Source organism: Lithobates pipiens, unplaced genomic scaffold (assembly GCF_037356315.1).
Source record: "Lithobates pipiens isolate NorthernLeopardFrog02 unplaced genomic scaffold, aLitPip1_a1.2 Scaffold_8, whole genome shotgun sequence".
Taxonomy (NCBI): Eukaryota; Metazoa; Chordata; class Amphibia; order Anura; family Ranidae; genus Lithobates; species Lithobates pipiens.
In genome coordinates, this window is record NW_027507903.1 from 220,325,861 (window position 1) to 220,347,039 (window position 21,179).

Consider the following 21,179-nt stretch of genomic DNA (forward strand, 5'->3'; position numbering starts at 1 on the left):
GTAAAGTAGTGAGTGTACAGCTTGTATAACAGGGTAAATTTTATGTACCCTCAAAATAACTCACCACACAGCCATTAATGTCTAAACCGCTGGCAACAAAATTGTCCAAATTGGGCACAAAGTGTAATTTTGTGTGGCCACCATTATTTTCCAGCATTGGGCATGGAGTTCACCAGAGCTTCACAGATGGCCTCTTCCACTCCTCCATGACGACATCATGGATCTGGTGGATGTTAGAGACCTTGTGCTCCTCCACCTTCCGTTTGAGGATGCCCCACAGATGCTCAATATGATTTAGGTTTATACTCACTTTTGTGAGATACTGTGTGTGTGTGTGTGTGTGTATAATGTATAAATGTAGTTAAATGTAAATATTTTATATTTTTCTTTCCAATTTTAAACAGAGAGAAACTAAAGACGTTAAACAGAAGAATTGGAAGAATTGCTCCAAAGTATAATCTGTTAAAATGTGGCTTATCTTAACTCAACTTTTATTGTACATTTTCTTCTGCTGGGCAGGTAAGATTTTTTGGTGTTTATATACAAATATTATAAGTACTTCAATGTGGCTCATATAACCTTTAACACTGCACATGTACAACATACTCAAATGTTCATGTTGTGGGTATAGATACAATTCAACCATTTTTTTTTGTTGTTTTGGATAGAATAGGGAAGGGTTAAATCCATTATTAGTTTATTTTTTGCAATGTGTATACTGTTGGTGATTTTTCCCTTAATTTTTGTCTTAGAGATGCAACAAAAAATTATAGTAAAATATCAACTAAGTGGGTGGAATTCCCATTTTAGAGAGTTGTCACTGAAATGTTTGTCCCCATCGGGTGATTCTTCTTCTTATGCCCCGTACACACCAGCGGAATTTTCGTCAGAAAAATCTTGGATGGTTTTTCCGACGGAATTCCGCTCAAGCTTGCCTTGCATACACATGGTTATACAAGTTCTCGAAACTTTCGACCGTCAAGAATGCACAAGATTGTAAAACACTGCGACGAGCCAAGAAAATGAAGTTCAATGCTTCCGAGCATGCGTTGAATTGTGTCGGAATTTTGCGGGTCGGAATTGCCACAGACGATCGAAACCTGCTCTCAATCTATTGCTGGCGGAAATTCCACCAGCAAAAGTCCGATGGAGCATACACACGGTTAGAATTTCTGACCGAAAGCTCACATCGGACTTTTGCTGGCGGAATTTCCGATCGTGTGTATGGGGCATTAGTCTGCAGGCAACCCAAAAGGTTGGATTTACACTCGCATAAAGGGATAAAGCTCTGTAGTTCAGTGCTATTCTAAACAAAATATATTTCAGTAAAAAGGTGGACAATTTTAGTCAATTATTGGGTAGGTTAGACTATGATGTGCTCTAGTTTTCACTACTTTTTTTTTTTTTTTTTTACTTTGGAGTTAATTTCTGTTGGTGTTGTGTCTATATGACAGAAAGTGAAGAAAAACCCTCCCAACGGGACACAGACAGAAAAAAAGATTTTTTTACCCATTCTCTACTTCATCCAAAATGAAATAAAAAGTTTTGGCTTTAGACACACACCATTGTAGCTCTGTTATCAGTCTTGATGGGATGGATAAATATAGATTAATGGAATGCAAGAAATGCTTTCCCCAAAAAGTTGCTACTCCAATCCACAATATATATTTATAATACAATATCCCTTCAGCAGAAAATCAATGTTCAGGCTGATTGATCCTTCCCTTCATCAGAGAACAAGTGACTCCCTAAGCTTTTAGACTTTTGAACTGGTCATACACTGATAGATTTTTTTTTTATACAGCATGGATTGATGAATCTGCAGTACTGGTTATCTAATTCTGACAGCAAATAATTGAACAGTGACTACATCTGCTGGGATGCAGTCAATGTTTGGCCAACATTTTTCTTCCTGGCTCCTTAAATTTTTCAATTGAAGGATGTTGAGACTGCTGACAGAATCACTCACTAAGAGAATTTCACATTGACATCAGTGTATGACCAGACAGGTAAGACAGTTTAGGCTAGTCAGGTTAGACAGGTAAGATTTTAGAATTTTGGATGTTTAAATAGTTGAAGTGTTACTAAACTCACAACAGGAACATCAGTGTGTATATGCAGTAAAGCATGTTTGTTATCCTCACTGTGGAACCTAATCCTGTGCATTGTGTAAAAAGGCTGTTTCATCCTGTCTTCTCTGATCTTCCCTTTCCTCCACTGTCCCCAATCCATCTCCTGATAGTACAGAGCCTGGGGGACCCTCTGCACATGCTCAGTTTGATGTCTATTGCTAGATAATTAAATAACAGAAAGTCAGGGGCCATGCAGCCTGATAGGACAGTCAGAGGAGAATTAAAAACTCCTCCTACAAACTTTAACCAGTGCTTGGCCGGACACTGATAGAAGTCACCAAACTCCTATATACTGCTGATGAAAAAAGGTATTTCCATGTTTTGTGTACTGTGGAAGACCAGATATAGTGAATGCAGGGTACTGGGTTTAGTAACACTTCAGGAATGATCCTTAGTTATTCACTCCCTAAAAAGTGATAATATTTAATAATAAATCCATTTGGACCAGTACGTAGGCGTTCACATGTTCATGGAAAATACTTAAAGTATTGTGGTATCCTTCTAGAAGCTGGAAATCACTGTAGTAGAAACAGCTACTCCAGTGATGTCCACTATCTTTCGTGCCCTGTGCTAAGCTTCTGCCCTGCTGCATTCTGAAGACAAGAGGTCAGCTGCTCAGAGTGGGCACCATTCAAAGAACTTCAAGCTGTCACATTCACCCCCTGCTCACCCCATTATCCCTCTGCACCCCCAGCACAGACCGCCACTATATGAGTATTGCCCAGCAGCTGCCATCCTATACACACACTGGATATACATCTTTTCCTTACTGGGCGCCACGGAGCTGTCCCCAGTTGTGGACCCTATCTTGTTTCCTGGCTGAGTGCCGAGGAGTCTGCTGCCCTGCTTTGCCTGCATGTGAATTTGCCACATACAGTTTACCTGCCTGGTGCCGGCGTGCCTCCTGGCTGTCTCAGAGTACACAGAGCTACCCTGCTCTTCCCATGCTGAGTCAAAGGCTGCGCTTCTGTCTGCAGGGTGTGTGAGCCAGTTGTCAGGTCAACCCAACACCAACCTCTGGGGTTGTCTAAATGCGAGGTCACCCCCAATCTCCAGAGTTAAATATTGGAGCAATGCACTGTCTCACTGTCTCAGCCACACTCTCCCCACAGTGCTGCCTGTGTAAGTCCTGCAGTCAGGACACACACAGACCCTAAAGGCCCCTGATCAGACCAGGAAAATACTGACCTGACCCTGACCTGTAACCCTTGGACCTTGGACCTCCTCCCCTGCTGCCTTCTCTGGATCCCCTGAGCTAAGGCTCCTATCGGCAAGTGAGTCACATAACCGTGGCTGTGCTAGAATGCTGTACATCCTTGCTGTGTGCCCTGTGTACTAAGGACTTAAGCCATGTTGTGCCAAACTCTGTTCTGCCTGGATCCCTGCCCTGTGTGCTAAGGACTTAACCCGTGCTGAGCTGAGGCTGTTGTCAGCCAGTGAGCAACATAACTGTGGCTGTGCTAGAATACTGTACATCCTTGCTGTGTGCCCTGTATACTAAGGACTTAACCCCTACTGTGCCAAACTCTGTCCTGCTTGGATCCCGGCCCTGTGTGCTAAGGATTTAAGCCATGTTGTGCCAAACTCTGCTCTGCCTGGATTCCTGCTTTGTGTGCTAAGGACTTAACCGTTGCTGTGCCAAACTCTCCTCTCCCCATATCACTGCCCTGTATGCTAAGGACTGAACCTGTGCTGTGCCAAACTCTGTTCTGCCTTAATCCCTGCCCTGTTTGCTAAGGATATAACCCCTGTTGTGCCAAACTCTACTCTGCCTGGATTCCTGCCCTGTGTGCTAAGGACTTAACCTGTGCTAAACTGAGGCTGTTGTCGGCCAGTGAGTAACATAACTGTGGCTGTGCCAAAATGCTGTACATCCTTGCTGTGTGCCCTGTGTACTAAGAACTTAACCCTGCTGTGCCAAACTCTGCTCTGCCCAGATTCCTGCCGTGTGTACTAAGGACTTAACCACTTCTGTGCCAAACTCTGCTCTGCCCAGATTCCTGCAGTGAGTACTAAGGACTTAACCACTGCTGTGCCAAACTCTGCTCTGCCTGGATCCCTGCCCTGTGTGTTAAGGACTTACCCCTTGCTGTGCCAAACTCTACTCTGCCCAGATCACTGCCCTGTATGCTAAGGACTTAACCCATGCTGTGCCAAACACTGTTCTGCCTGGATCCCTGCCCAGGGTGCTTGACATAACCACTGATGTGCCAGGCCCTGCCCTGCCCGTATCCCTGCCCTGGGTACTAGACTAAACCCGTGTTATGCCTTACTGTTTCCCTGAGGACTGTTCCCCCTTTTGTTGTACCATACTGCCACTCTGTGGAGGGTTAGCTATTGCTGTGTCGGTCTACTGTGTGGAGGGTCACTGTGCTGTGCCTTATCACTATCCTGTGGACTGTCCCTCTCCGCTCTTCACCCTCAGAGGGTCCTTTCCCCTTGTGGGGCCCATTGCTATTCTGTGAACTGTTTGTCTGTGTTGTTCCCCCTGATACTCCATGCACTGTTTATCTGTATTGTGCCCATTGCTACTCCATGAACTGATTATTCATGGAGTGTCCCAACGCCACCCCTCCTGTACACCCAAGTCTCCCAATAAACGTGGGTCTGTCGGGTTTGGTGTGTTCTGCCTTTGTGTGCTCATTCTGCACTCCTAGTTCAATGCAAAAGCATTTTCTCAATGAATGCAATGCGTTCCCTGAATAGCACCCATGATCAACAGCCAACCTACTGTGGGATTCCACAGATTTACAGTAGTATATGCATAGTAATATTGGTCCAAACTGGATCAATGTACCAACGTATATAGCCATACCATTAATTCCCCTTTAAAGCACCTCAGTTACCAATAGTCGTTAAATATATCATCATATGGATGAATTTTCTATGTGAATGTACTGTAAATATTTAGAACGATGACAAGCATAGCTTATATCCAAAGAACCCAGGAACCGTTTCATGTATTTAATAATGTTAGGTTAGGTATAGAATAAAAATAGCTAGATTGGGATAGACAGGAAAAATGAGCTTAAAGTGGTTGTATAGGCAGATTTTTTTTTAATGCATTCTATGCATTAAGATAAAAAGCCTTCTGTGTGCACCAGCCTCCCTCAGCCCCCCTAACACTTACCTGGGCCGCCTATCGATCCAGTGATGTCCACGAGTGCCTCAGCCATCTGGGACTCTCCCTCATCATTGGCTGAGTCACAGCAGCAACGCCAAAGGGTCTCACTGCTGTCAATCAAAGTTAGCCGATGAGAGTGAGGGGGTGGGGTCGAACTGCGGCTCTGTGTCTGAATGGACAAAGAGAGCTGTGGCTTGGCTGGGGTGCCCTCATACCAAGCTGCCTGCTGTGGGGGAACTCAAAGGGACGGAGGGGCCAGGAGTGCCATAGAGGGACCTGAGAAGAGGTGGATCTGGACTGCTCTGTGCAAAACGATTACAGGTAAGTATAACAAGACTTTACAATCATTTCAAGGTTGCAATTTTTTGCGAGAATAAAATTTAAAAGATATGATATTCTACCATTTTAAACCTCACACAGTAATTTCAAATGGACACAACTTTCATTGATATCTGTTGACAAAAGTACAGCAGGTTATATGGCGTTGCCCACGACAAAGTGCATACAGTAAATGTAAGTAAATATAATACAGGTATAGTTACATAATAGGATTTTATGTAGAATATTTAGTTTATGCTTTAATGTCGGTACTTTAATAAGTGAACTGAAACAGATACATGTGGCTTGTTACTGCAGTGTGCATGTGGCCATTTATTTCTATTCTTTAATGTGTCACATAGCACATTGATGTCTGTGCCCGGAGTGAAAAGAGGACATCATTTGTAAAGGTCAGCAGCAGTTAGAGGCAGTAGGAGTATGTGTATGACAGTGTGAGCTGCGACAGATGTTTTACTTCAGTAAGAGGAAAACCTTCCTACATTGCCTGCTGTAAATGCTGCATAGAACAAGAAAGTTTGCCATAACAAAAAATTCATAGGATAAATCATTTTTTATGTTGGATAGGTCATTCATCTCTACGGCATTTTAAACTGATAGCTGGGATGGTGATAAAAAGGTTAAATATGCATCTCTCTTTGCAGTAGAATAATCCAAGGACCCCCACCCCGTACCTTTGTAACACCTGCATGGCATAAAAGCATAGTTGCCCCCATTTTAAAATAATTATATAAATGAACAGAAGAGAAATCCAACTTAAATCAATATTTGGTGTGACCACCCTTTGCCCTCAAAACAGCACCAATTATTTTAGGTAGAGTTTTTGAAAGAACTCGGCAGGTAGGTTGTTGCAAACATCTTGCTATGCTGTGGATGTAGTCTGCCTCAAATATTTTTGTTTCTTCATGTAATCCCAGACAAATTCTATCTGGGAGCCAGACCATCAATTCCAGGACTCCTTGTGCTTCTTTATACTAAAGATAGTTCTTAATGGCAATGGTTGTATGTTTGGGGTAGTTGTCCTGCTGCAGAATAAATGTATCTGACTGTATTTCTTAGAATTGAGGAAAACATTGATCCTGATCAAGTCTCCAACTTCATTTGCAGAAATGCAGCCCCAGACATGCAAGGAACCTCCACTATGCTTTACTGTTGCCTGCGGACATTCACTATTGTACCGCTCTCCAGCTCTTTGGTGAAAAAACTAACTTTTGCTACAGCCAAATATTTACAATTTTAACTCATCAGTCCAGATCACCTGCTCCCCCTTTTCTGCACTAGAGTTTCTACGTTTTCATGCATAGGATTCGGAAACAAGGCTAAGTGACTGAACTATGCACAAAAATGTAAGAACGGGGCGCAGAAAAATGGCAGTCCTGGAAGAGATGGTTTGGCCCCCGTAGAGCCCTGATCTAAACATTATCAAGTCTGTCTGGGATCACATGAAGAGACAGAAGGATTTGAGGCAGCTTTCATCCACAGAAGATCTGTGGTTAGCTCTCCAAGATGTTGGAACAACCTACCTGCCAAGTTTCTTCAAAAACTGTGTGCAAGTGCAAGAAAAAATTAAGAATCAATGCTGTTTTGAAGGCCAAGGGTGGTGGTCGCACCAAATTTTGATTTGGATTTTTCTTCTGTTCATTTACTTTTCATTTTGTTAATTGATAAAAAATAAACGAATACTTCTATTTCTGGAAGCATTTTTAATTTACAGCATTTTTCACACTTGCCCTAGATTTTTGCAGAGTACTGTATACACATGTACAGTATATAAACACATTCTGATCATATACACATATGTTCTTACCTATGTGTGTTTTTTTCCTTAAAAAAACACATTATGGCACACACCCAATTTGGCTCCAATGCGTTTGCTTTGTTTCTTTATTAAGTGTAATGGAACATTCGACTGCTAGGTCAATCTGATGTGTTATATGCGGCATAATTTGTTGCCATTTTATTTATGTTTAAAGTGGTGGTATACCCCTTTTTTTTTACATTTTTACCTACAGGTAAGCCTATAATAAGGCTTACCTGTAGATAAAATGAATATCCCCTAAACCTACACTGTTTAGGAGTTATTCACCCTGCATGCAGCCACTGACGCCAGTGGCACATGCGCAGTGAAGGTCCGGCGTATCATGCCAGACTTTGCCGGAACTGAGGACTCCCACACACATGCGCGGGAGTGACGTCATTGCGGCTCCTGACACTCACAGTGCCGGAGCTGCGAACCCGGAAGAAATGGAGAGGGTAAAATGTCAGCTCCCTCGGCGTTGACTGGGATGCGATGCGGGGACCTCGTTTGTGCATACTAGCTCATTATGCCTTTGCCTTACAGGTTTTTTTAGGAGCCAGGAGCTATGTGTGTTAACACACAGTTTCCGGTTCTCTGAGCAGTGAACTGACAGATCGTCTGTTCATACAGAGTATGAACAGCGATCTGTTTCCCTGCACAAACCCATCCCCCTTTCAGTTAGAACACCCCCTAGGGTACATATTAACCCCTTCACTGCCCCTAGTGTTAACCCCTTCACTGCCAGTGAAATTTTTACAGTAATTGCACTGATCAATGCCAATGGTCCCAAAAATGTGTCAGAATTGTCCGACGTGTCTGCCATAATGTCGCAGTCACGATAAAAAACGCTGATCGCCGCCATTACTATAAAAAAAAAAAAATATTAATAAAAATGCCATAAAACGATCCCCTATTTTGTAGATGTAGACCAATCAATATACGCTTATTGCAATTTTACCAAATTTTGTAGAAGAATACATATTGGCCTAAACTGAGGGAAAAAAAATGTTTTTTTTATATTTTTCTTTTTTGGCATATTTATTATAGCAAAAGGTTAAAAATAATGCATTTTTTTCCAAAATTGTTGCTCTTTTTTTGTTTATAGCGCAAAAAATAAAAAACGCTCTCAGGGGCACGAGACAAGGATGCCCCTTATCGCCCCTGCTCTTTGCCATGATCATTGAGACTCTGGCAGTAGCGATTAGAGCGAACCCAGACATTACAGGTGTACGGTGTGGCCCACAAACTCATAAATGTGCCTTGTTTGCGGATGACGTTCTGCTTTTTATTACTTATCCAACCACATCTCTCCCAGTTCTCTGCAGACTTCTCAATGATTTTGGTGAAATCTCGGGCCTTAAGGTCAATTATGCTAAATCCTCCGCGCTTAACATTAACCTTCCATTATCACTTGTCTCCCGACTAAAATCTAGCTTCAAGTTCACATGGTCAGACTCTTCCCTCCCTTACTTAGGAATACACCTGACGGCCTCCATTGACAAATTATACAATGCTAACTTTCCCTCGACTTTTCGCAAATTGGAGGAAGATCTCGTCTTTTGGGACTCACTTAAATTATCTTGGTTAGGCAGGGTGAATTCAGTTAAAAATAAACTTCTCCCACGTATTCTGTATCTTTTTCGGTCTCTACCTATCCTGGTACCTAAGGACCGTATCCATATCTTTCAGTCCAGAATTATGAAATTTATTTGGGGATCCAAAAGCCACAGATTATCAAAGGAAACTATGTTCCGTATGAAAAATCAAGGGGGTCTTGGGGTCCCCAACATTCTCTGGTATTATAAGGCGGCACAACTCTCCCAATTATCTACGGTTTATTTAAAAACCGCTCACCCGGATTGGGTAAATATGGAAAGACAGGCAGTACCCAACTTTACACTTGACTATCTTCTTTGGTGTGCACCTAAGATCAGACCAGCCATACTAGCACCTACACTCTCACACTCAATTGCTCTCTGGGACTCCATGAAAGCAAATCCACATATTACCTCCAACTGGAAGCCCCTCTCTCACGTTTTCAGGAACCCTCTATTTCCTCCGGGCCAGGACATTAAGGCATTTCGTTGGTGGCTCGATAAGGGCATTTATAGGATTGGCCACCTAGTCTCCCCCTCAGGTCCTTTTTCTCTAAGTCATTGTCTGAGGAAACTGCACATGCAAGTCTCGGAAAAATTCAGATTCCAACAAATCTCTCGTTTCCTCAAATCTCTAGGATTGTCCTCAGGCTCTCCTCTCTCAATTACTGAATATGAACTTTGGGGTGGCCAGGCCATGGAGCAGAGAGGGGGGATTTCTGTGATTTGTCGTGCGCTTGCCCAAACAGAATCTAAAATGCTTTTTATGCGGGAATGGGAAAATGATCTCCATCAGCAATGGTCTTTAGGCGATTGGCACATGGCAACTCGTGCGGCAGCTAAAGGCTTACTCAATACAACTCTTATTGAAGCTAACTTAAAGGTTCTTATGAGGTGGTATATGGTTCCTCTGAGACTAGCCAAAATATACCCGAACGCTTCTCCCCTCTGTTTTCGCGAATGTGGTCACATTGGCTCTATGGTACACATTTGGTGGGAGTGCCCCAAAATTAGAAATCTATGGAATAAGGTATATTACGGTATATTAGGTAGATCACAACCTTGCCTATCCACAAAACGCCTCAAATAGCCCTTCTAAATTTCCCTCTACAGGGTGTTCCAAAATTAACACAACATCTCATTAGATTTATTCTCATTGGTACCAAACTTACCATTGCCAGGGCCTGGAAGCAGCCCACTGTTTCCTTGGGATTGGTAAAAAGGAAAATATCATGGATTATGGTTCAAGAGAAGATAGTGAGCATCTTCCTTGACAAGGTAGATAAACACTCAGCGACATGGGATCCGTGGATCAGATACACCACCAAATGTCTTCATACTCCTGAGCAATGACCATGAGCCAGGTGAGAGCGGTCCATTTCGATACTATCTTCTATCTCAACTGTTCCTTACTATCTCTACTTTTCCTTTTCCTCTCTATTCTTCATCTTTTCTCTCCCTTTACTATTTTTCTATATCAAGTGCTCTCTTTGCTACCGTATCTAGGTTCAACAATGGGTTTCTATACTCTATAAGAGTACAACATTACAATGCTAAATGTGTTTAACCACTTGCCGACCGCCGCACGACGATGTACGTCGACAGAATGGCACGGGCAGGCATATGGGCGTACCTGTACGTCCCTGCCTTCCCGCGGGTGGGGGGCCCAATCGGGCCCCCCCCCGGTGCCTGCGGCGGTCAGTATTCGTTCGGGAGCGATCTGGGATGAGGGGGCGGCCATTCATTCATGGCCACCCCCTCGCGATCGCTCCCGACGAATGGAAATCCTTTGTGACATCACTTCCTCTCCTGTAATGTAAACACAGGAGAGGAAGTGATGTAATCTCTCCTCCGTGTCGGTATTTTTCGTTCCGGCACCGAGGAGAGAGGATCGGTGAGTTGCACCAACACGACTCTTCACAGTAGAACATGCCAGGCACACTCACACCCCCCCCTTTACCCCCCGATCACCCCCCCAATTACCCCTGCCCCCCCAGTCACAGTGACACCAATGCATTTTTTTTTTTTTTGCATTGGTGTCATTTGTGACTGTAATAACTGTTAGGGCAGTTAGGGTTAGCCCCCTTTAGTTCTAATGTACCCCCCTAACCCCCCCCCAATAAAGGTTTAATCCCGTGATCACCCCCCATCGCCAGTGTCACTAAGGCTGGGTTCACATTGCAGCGGTTTATGAGAACAGATGTGATTCGCACCGCACTGCAGTGCAAATCACATCCGATCTCTGCGATTCGAGTTCAGCCATTCGCCGCACCCGCCGCAAATTCGCACGGGACCCTTTTTTTGGTCCGCAGCAGAATCGGATCGCATGGGTGTTCACACCATGCGATCCGAGTTTGCAGATCGCACTGCGATATGCGAACTGATCTGGGGGTGTCATTAACATTTCACTGACACTCCCAGCAGTTCGCATAGGGCAGTGTGAACTGCCGCCGGGAGGCATGCGATGCGGGAACCCGCCGCGGATTCGTGGCGTTCCCGCATCACTCCAGTGTGAACCCAGCCTAATAAGCGATCATTTTTCTGATCGCTGTATTAGTGTCACAGGTGACGCTAGTTAGGCAGGTAGGTATTTAGGTTCGCCGCAGCTTTTTATAGCGCCAGGGACCCCCATATACTACCGCATAAAGCCCCCTGATTGCCCCCTAGTTAACCCTTTCACCAGTGATCACCATATAACTGTTACAGGTGACGCTGGTTGGTTAGTTATTTTTTTATAGTTTCAGGGCACCCGCCATTTATTACCTAATAAAGGTTTAACCCCCTGATCACCCGGCGGGTGTCATTTGTGACTGTAATAACTGTTAGGGCAGTTAGGGTTAGCCCCCTTTAGTTCTAAGGTACCCCCCTAACCCCCCCAATAAAGGTTTAACCCCGTGATCACCCCCCGTCGCCAGTGTCACTAAGGCTGGGTTCACATTGCAGCGGTTTATGAGAACGGATGTGATTCGCACCGCACTGCAGTGCCATTTACATCCGATCTCTGTGCGATTCGAGTTCAGCCATACAGATAGTATGGCTGAATTCGCGTTGCACCCGCCGCACCCGCCGCAAACTCGCACGGGACCCTTTTTTTGGTCCGCAGCAGAATCGGATCGCATGGGTGTTCACACCATGCGATCCGAGTTTGCAGATCGCACTGCGATATGCGAACTGATCTGGGGGTGTCATTAACATTTCACTGACACTCCCAGCAGTTCGCATAGGGCAGTGTGAACTGCCGCCGGGAGGCATGCGATGCGGGAACCCGCCGCAGATTCGTGGCGTTCCCGCATCGCTCCAGTGTGAACCCAGCCTAATAAGCGATCGTTTTTCTGATCGCTGTATTAGTGTCACAGGTGACGCTAGTTAGGCAGGTAGGTATTTAGGTTCGCCGCAGCTTTTTATAGCGCCAGGGACCCCCATATACTACCGCATAAAGCCCCCTGATTGCCCCCTAGTTAACCCTTTCACCAGTGATCACCATATAACTGTTACAGGTGACGCTGGCTGGTTAGTTATTTATTACCTAGTCTCACTAGTGTACCCCTAAATTTAGGGGTGTCTACTTTCCAAAATGGGGTCATTTGGGGGGGGTTTGTGCCATCTTGGCATTTTATGGTCTTCAAAACTGTAACGCCCTTATAAAGCCTGAAGGCGGTGCTTGGTTTTCGGGGCCCCGTACGCGGCTAGGCTCCCAAAAAGTCCCACATATGTGGTATCCCCGTACTCAGGAGAAGCAGCAGAATTTATTTTGGGGTGTCATTTCACATATGCCCATGGCATGCGTGAGCAATATATCATTTAGTGACAACTTTGTGAAAAAAAAAAAAAGTTTGTAATTTTCCCGCAACTTGTGGCAAAATATAAAATATTCCATGGACTCAACATGCCTCTCAGCAAATAGCTTGGGGTGTCTACTTTCTAAAATGGGGTCATTTGTGGGGATTTTGTGCCATCTTGGCATTTTATGGCCTTCAAAACTGTAATAGGTAGTGAGGAGTGAAGTCAAATATTTACGCCCTTAGAAAATCTGAAGGCGGTTCTTGGCTTTCGGGGCCCCGTATGCGGCTAGGCTCCCAAAAAATCCCACACATGTGGTATCCCCGTACTCAGGAGAAGCAGCAGAATTTATTTTGGGGTGTCATTTCACATATGCCCATGGCATGCGTGAGCAATATATCATTTAGTGACAACTTTGTGAAAAAAAAATAAAAAAAAATTAAAGTTTGTGGCAAAATTTGTGGCAAACTTGTGGCAAAATATAAAATATTCCATGGACTCAAAATGCCTCTCAGCAAATAGCTTGGGGTGTCTACTTTCTAAAATGGGGTCATTTGTGGGGATTTTGTGCCATCTTGGCATTTTATGGCCTTCAAAACTGTAATAGGTAGTGAGAAGTGAAATCAAAAATTTACGCCCTTAGAAAGCCTGAAGGCGGTGCTTGGTTTTCGGGGCCCCGTACGCGGCTAGGCTCCCAAAAAATCCCACACATGTGGTATCCCCGTACTCAGGAGAAGCAGCAGAATTTATTTTGGGGTGTCATTTCACATATGCCCATAGCATGTGTGAGCAATATATCATTTAGTGACAACTTTGTGTAAAAAAAAAAAAAAAATTTTTTTTTGTCATTATTCAATCACTTGAGGCAAAAAAATTAAATATTCAATGGGCTCAACATGCCACTTATCAATTTCCTTAGGGGGTCTACTTTCCAAAATGGGGTCATTTGGGGGGGGTTTTGTACTGCCCTGCCATTTTAGCACCTCAAGAAATGAGATAGGCAGTCGTAAACTAAAAGCTGCGTAAATTCCAGAAAACGTACCTTAGTTTGTAGATGTGACAACTTTTGCGCAAACCAATAAATATACAGTTATTGACTTTTTTTTTACCAAAGACATGTGGCTGAATACATTTTGGCCTAAATGTATGACTAAAATTGAGTTTATTGGATTTTTCTAATAACAAAAAGTAGAAAATATCATTTTTTTTCAAAATTTGCGGTCTTTTTACGTTTATATCGCAAAAAATAAAAATCGCTGAGTCAGTCAAATACCTTTAAAAGAAAGCTCTATTTGTGGGAAGAAAAGGACGCAAATTTCGTTTGGGTACAACATTGCATGACCGCGCAATTACCAGTTAAAGCAGCGCAGTGCCAAAGTGTAAAAAGACCTCTGGTCATTTACCAGCAAAATGGTCCGGTCTGAAAGTGGTTAATGACTTTCTCATGGCAATTGCCTTTCTTTCGCTCAAATAGCTCTTTAATTACCTGATACGAGTTATTTTCACTCGCTTGGGTAAAGGTTTTTTTTTTTCCTACCTAGACCAGTTGATAGGTTATTTGCAGGCTTATGGTATTCTTTTTTCTTTGTTTTTATTGGGTCTGAACCTTCAGGTGTCCGACACAGTGTGATCCCATTTGGGGTGTCGGACACGAGTGGTCTTCCACTACTGTTTAGCTGCTAGAATTATGGGTTCTTAAACCCAAGTGTTGTTATGTACCCCTGCAGGTATCTCTCATGATATTCTTTTTGTATACTAGTCTGTATGCCTACTTTAGTCATCTCAATTATACTAGACTTGTTTTAGCAAACCTTATGCTTTGCTCTCTATCTATGTGAAACTCATTGTTGTAAGCTATCACCTTGAGCACAGATCTGCTGTTGTTCTGTATTTCATTGTTATTTCAATAAAAATCTATTGAAAGTAAAAAATAAAAAACGCAGAGGTGATCAAATACCATCAAAAGAAATCTCTATTTGTGGGAAAAAAAGGATGTCAATTTTGTCTGGGAGCCACGTCGCACGACTGAGCAATTGTCAGTTAAAGCGACGCAGTGCCGAATCGCAAAAAGTGGTCTGGTCTTTGGCCAGCCAAATGGCCCAGGGCTTAAGTGGTTAATATGCAAGTTATTGTCATAAAAAGTGTTTGGGGACCTGGGTCCTGCCCCAGTGGACATGTATCAATGCAAAAAAAAGTTTTAAATGGACGTTTTTTCGGTTGCAGTGATTTTGCCAGGTTGCGTTCTCGGAAAAGGGTCTGGTATGCATTTTTGGGGGGACCCCTACGCCATTTAAAAAAAAATGGTGCAGGGTTCCCCTTAATACCAGACATAAAGGGCCTGGTAATGGACTGGGGGGGATTCCATGCCGTTTTTTCAATGACTTTTATCTGTATTGCCAGGACCTGAGAATTCATTATAGCCGTGAGTAGTTTTTTTCCTTTAGAAATGTCATTTTGTGCAGGGACTATTCTAAATGTGGGAAAAATGCACCACTTTACAGGCATACTGTTTACACCCCCAGGTACAAAATATTAAAGGAATATTTCACTTTTATTGTTTCATCTTAAGCATTATTAAAATCACTGCTCCCGAAAAAACTGAAATTTTTAAAACTTATTTTGCATTGATACATGTCTCCTGGGGCAGGGCCCGGGTTCCCAAACATTTTTTATGACCATACATATAAGCCTTTAAAATTAGCACTTTTGATTTCTCCCATAGACTTTTAAAGGGTCTTCCTCAGCTTTCAGATTTGCTGCGAACACCCCAAATGGTTCGCTATTCAGTGAACACCCCATGTTCGAGTCGAACTTGCCTTCGACTTGAACATCGGGCTCATCCCTAGTTAACATAAGCCATTGAACTATAACAAAAAACAGCAATTATGAGGGAGCCCCAATAGTAATAACCATTTTAGCCAGAGACACCATATCTGGGTTAGCAGGCAACACACGGGTCCTAGCTTATAATGAACTGGTAAAAAGACAATGGTGTAAATGATAGTTTAAACAAAGGAAGGAAGGAAGGAAGAGATGACAAGGAAGAAGAAAGGAGAAAGAAGGGGTGAAAGAAAGGAGGAGGGGGAAAGGAGGGGGGAGGGGTATATACTATGAGGAGGTCCCAGGCAAAATTCACACCTCAGACATTGTTAGAGATCAAGGAGTCAAAATCAGAGGAATATTTGAGATGAGAACATGCTGTCCACATAAGTTTATGTGAGTCATATTTATCCTCATCCCATGTGACCATATGAGCTTGATCTTGTCCAATATACAAACCCATTCAGCCATTGATGGAGCTTCAGTTTGGCATCGATGCCTGACTATAACAGAACTGTGAGAAAATGCCTAATTAAGCTTCTTTTAATTTGTCTGACAACATGGATAGCACTGCAATCTTTGGTTAATTTGGGATGTTATCACCCACCAGTCGATCAAACAAGCATAATATTTTATCCCAAAATGTGATAATTTTTAGACATGTGCCCCAAATATGGGTCAGGGTGCCAGACTCCCATAAACGGGTATCAGGGATAGATGGATCAATTTAATGTAAAAGTATAGGGCAGCGATACCACCTAGACAAGATCCGATAATTGCGTTCATGGTCGTGGGAAGATATAGAGAGTTTGTATGAAACAGCCAGTGCCATTTTATTTATGAGTACAGTAAACTGTATATTTGTGAATGGCAGTGTCAGAACTATTTATTTTTTATTTTTTTTGCTGCTGAACTCTCACTTTGGCTTTCCTTGTCAAGACAGGGGCTTATGATGTGTTAGAGGAAAAAATACCTACTTCATGTTCCTTCACAGACAGATCTCTAAAGTACTTAATAGTTAATGTGAAAAACAGTTTTGGCCTTTGATCTTCATTTTACTTTGTACTTAAATTTTGATGCAATTGCAGATTCCACATTAAAGATTAGCTTGGCTCGTAATATCTGCCAATGCTTTATGTTGATTGTAATATTAGTAATGGCTAGATTTATTAATTCTTTTGTGGTGACTGTTTCTGTGGATTTAACTTTAGAGGATGGAAAAAGATATGGGCCAGTTTTTGAAGAGCAGCCAATTGATACCATTCATCCAGAAGAATCTCCTGATGGCAAAATTTCAATGAACTGCAGAGCCAGAGCAAATCCAACTCCAACATATAAGTAATTATAATTTTCATGTACATTAAATTCTTGAGTTTTGTTAATCAAATATATGAAGTAGAAGGGTTTATAGGACCTCATAGCAGCTGTGCAGATTTGTAACTGTAATTGTACATTGCAGGTTTAGATATGATTGGGATACTAGGGATAACACAGAAAAATATATATTATTACTTCAAAGGAACCTCGGAATTTACAGTATGCACCCAAAGTGCATATCTTCAGCTTATCTGCTAAAATGTACTACTAAAAGTTGACTCAGCCTATGTAATCTTACCCAGCCCACTATGTCTTCCCATTGGCCAGTAAAAGTGGCCATCACTTTTGGTGGTCAATATGAGGAAAACAGGCACTTTGAACAATTTTTCAAAGATCTAAATCTAGTGTGAAAAAAAAATACCTCAATACCTCATTTCCATATGGAAAGTTTTTTGTAATTATCTGTTTAGAGAACGCATCTGGGTTTTGGGCATTTAAAGTAAATAAGGACCAATATTATTATTGAAGTACCTTTTTTTTTTCAAATGCTTTCTTTTATTAATAAAAGAAAAAAGAGCATGTTTACAGAAAACGAGAACCATGGTAAAACAATAATGAGTTACAGAGTAACTTCAACACAGAGTTCATTGTAACGGGGGAAATGACCCATCCTGTGGGTCTAATTGGATCCAGATATGGCGAGTATGATCAATGCAAGAGTTTGGCTAGTATGCTTTTGATGGTAGAATGGGTTTGCAAGGTTTGTAATATGGGGGAGGACATTGCTGGGGAGGAGAATATGTAGTGCATAAATCAGGTAGAGATTAGGTGTTATCTGTTGTTGAGGAGACTAATTTTATGTTCTCCCTGTATTTAGTCTCCAGGGTTTGAGGTACCTTAATGAGGCACAGCCTGTATTGCCTTTTGCAAGTGAACAAAATCTGACCATCTTTTTTTTCCAGTGCAGGTGTGAAAATGACATAATAATTTTCAGGCGATGGTATAGTCAGTAACAGTCAAGCTCAGCTGGATGTGTGTCCTGCTGAATGTGACTAAATACTACTAATAGCTTACATATACAAGTGCATCTCATAAAATTAGAATATCATCAAAAAGTTAATTTATTTTGGTAATTCAATTCAGAAAGTGAAACATATATTTTATATGGATGATAAATTTCAAGCATTTCTTTCTTTTAATTTTGATGATTATGGCTTACAGCTAGTGAAAACCCAAAATTCAGTATCTCAGAAAATTTGAATATTACATAGGACCAACAAAAAAAAAAAAAAAGGATTTTTAATACAGAAATGTTGGCTTACTGAAAAGTATGTCCATGTATAGTATAGTATAGTATGCACTGAATACTTAGCCGGGGCTCCTTTTGCATTAATTACTGCATCAATGTGGCGTGGCGATCAGCCTGTGGCACTGCTGAGGTGTAATGAAAGCTCAGGTTGCTTTGATAGCACATCTGCATTGTTGGGTCTGGTGTCTGGGTAGCCATGTCATCTGCTGGTATTGGTCCACTGTGTTTTATCAACTCCAAAGTCAGCGCAGCCCTCTACCAAGAAAATTCTAGAGCACTTAAAGTGGAAGTAAACCCACTTTTTTAACTTTTACCTACAGGAAAGCCTATAATAAGGCTTACCTGTAGGTAAAAAAAATATCTCCTAAACCTGTACGGTTTAGGAGATATTCCCCTCGGTATGCGCCGCTGACTGCAGCGGCGCATGCGCACAAGGGGGTTCTCTCCGCGAAAATCCGGCAGCGCTCGTCCGGCCGGATTTAAATCTCCCGCGCACATGCGCGGGAGTGACGATATCGCGGCTCCGGCCACTCACAGCGCCGGAGCCGCGATACCCGGAAGAGACGCCGAGGGAGCATGTCGGCTTCCTCGGCGTGGATCGGGCGAGATGTCGGGGCCTCGTTCTAAGGTAAGTATTTCATAATGAGCTAGTATGCGGTGCATACTAGCTCATTATGCCTTTTGCTTTGCAGGTTTAAAAAAAAAATGCGGGTTTACTACCGCTTTAATGCTTTCCTCTGCTTACCAGCTATATGGAGATGCTGATTTCAGCAGGACTTGGCACCTGCCCACACTGCCAAAAGTACCAATTCCTGGTTTAATGATCATGGTATCACTGTGCTTGATTGGCCAGCAAACTCGCCTGACCTAAACCCCTTAGAGAATTCCATTACACCTCAGCAGTGCCACGGGCTGATCGTCTCCATGCCGTGCCGCGTGGATGCAGTAATTCATTCAAAGGGAGCCCCGGACAAGTATTGAGTGCATATTATACTGTACATGGACATACTTTTCAGTAAGCCAACATTTCTATATTAAAAAATCTTTTTTTTTTTTGATTGGTCTTATGTAATATTCTACTCTTCTGAGATACAGAATTTTGGGTTTTCACTATCTGTAAGCCATAATCATCATAATTAAAAGAAAGAAATACATCACTCTGTGTGTAACGCATCTACTGTATATAAAATATATGAGTTTCACCTTTTTAATTGAATTACTGAAATAGATTAACTTTTTGATGATATTCAAATTTTATGAGATGTAACTCTAATATTGATAAAAGATGTACAATGTTATTTAGTAAAATTGCAGTACTAGAAAAAAATTGACATAAATTTTGGATATGGTCCAGATATTTTGTTTCCGTACTTGTAGAGGAGCAAATAAAAGATTTTTATTGTAATATTACTGCATTGTGCCAAAAAATGAAAGGTAAAAAGATTAACATTGGGGTAATGCATAAAAATATTTTGATGGACTCAGTTAAAAAATATTAATACTTATTAAGTGTATTAATTGTTCAAAGTAAGGTATCACCCTTGCCTTAGAAAGTGTTCATGACCTTTAGTTAGTATTGACTATATTGTCTAAGATGAAAACATTTATGTTTCAGGTGGAGACTAAATAACTGGGACATTGATCTTCTAAATCCACGATACAGTATGATTGGAGGTAATCTAGTAATCAACAATCCAGATAAATCAAGAGATAGTGGAAAATATGTCTGCATAGTGACCAATGAATATGGAACAATCAGAAGCCATGAAGCCAGCCTCAACTTTGGATGTAAGCATTTATTTAAGTGTATGAAAACAGTGGGGGATACTAAGTAAACCACAAATAGCGCTTTGTTTATTACCAGATTGTTAGCCTTTGCATATCCTTGTTACTGCATCTCCTAAATTATATGCACTATAGTAAATGCAGTAAATAGTAAATGTATCCTGCATTTTTGGATTTGGCACCAAAATTTCTAGTCAGTGCACCTCTAGTTAATTCCATAGCAAGTTTGTGCCAGTTAATAGAGGGAATGTATTTAAGTGAAACAGTAATACTTGGTGGGAGAAAAGTATTTTCAATTTTTTTTTTTTTTTTACAAAAAAGTAGCAAAATTTCACTCTGAACCATAAATTGAAGCAGCACATTCAGATGTAAATCTGGTACAGAGCTTATAGGTTGAGTTTTTAAACATTATTTGTCTATCTGCTACCCTTATAATGATAATAACAACAATAATAATAATAATCATACATTATTCGTTTTTTTTTGGTTGGTGTACTAGAACATGTTTTGTATGGTGTTTTAATAGTGCACATTTTTCAAGCATCACGTCTTTGTGTTTTATATATATTAAACTGTTAGTGCATTGTGTTGGTGACTACAAGTAGTAGCGTACAGCCGCATAGTATGCATGGCAGTGTGCTTATTACACGTATTTTCCTATCCTGTGTAAGGTTTAAGGAAGACGACATAATAAGTACCAGTTTGAAGTGATTGGCATTGCTCCCAGAAGCTAGTTGCCATGACAATGCCACCTTGCTGATTTAGTAACATACACTGCCCACCATAAGCATGCACTATAAACTCTGAATAGAAAATGCCACCATATATACAGGTTTATTCAATAGATTAAGTATTTTCTTAGTTTATGTTTAGCTTGTGTGTCTTCATTTTTTTCATATGCTCCCTGCTAGAATGCATAGTGTGGCTAGCAATATTTTTTTCATTCAAAAATGTATCCCAATACTCTGAGGAACATTTCACTGTATGGTTGCACACTGTCCTTTTTATTTACCATGTCTTCAGCAGGAGCTTTGTCCAGTAATTCAGTGCAATTTCGTTTGTAAAAAAAGTATGAACAAAAACTCTTGTGAATATTACTAGTCCATATAAAATATTTTTCATGGATTTACTGGTTAAACTGGACAGCAACATTTTCTCTTGCATATGTTTTCATGAACAACAA

At 41.6% G+C, this 21,179-nt stretch overlaps 1 protein-coding gene across 2 annotated transcripts in view; it reads left to right on the forward strand.

The window, feature by feature from the left end:
- The window catches only part of CNTN1 (contactin 1), a 261,330-nt gene that overhangs the window by 123,766 nt on the left and 116,385 nt on the right, over positions 1 to 21,179 (forward strand). For both annotated transcript variants that reach the window (XM_077472309.1, XM_077472310.1), the window contains 3 exons: positions 405 to 519; positions 16,797 to 16,923; positions 19,827 to 19,999. In XM_077472309.1, the coding sequence (XP_077328435.1) occupies positions 468 to 519; positions 16,797 to 16,923; positions 19,827 to 19,999 (352 nt within the window). In that variant the 5' untranslated portion in view covers positions 405 to 467. The remainder of the gene's footprint in view (positions 1 to 404; positions 520 to 16,796; positions 16,924 to 19,826; positions 20,000 to 21,179) is intronic.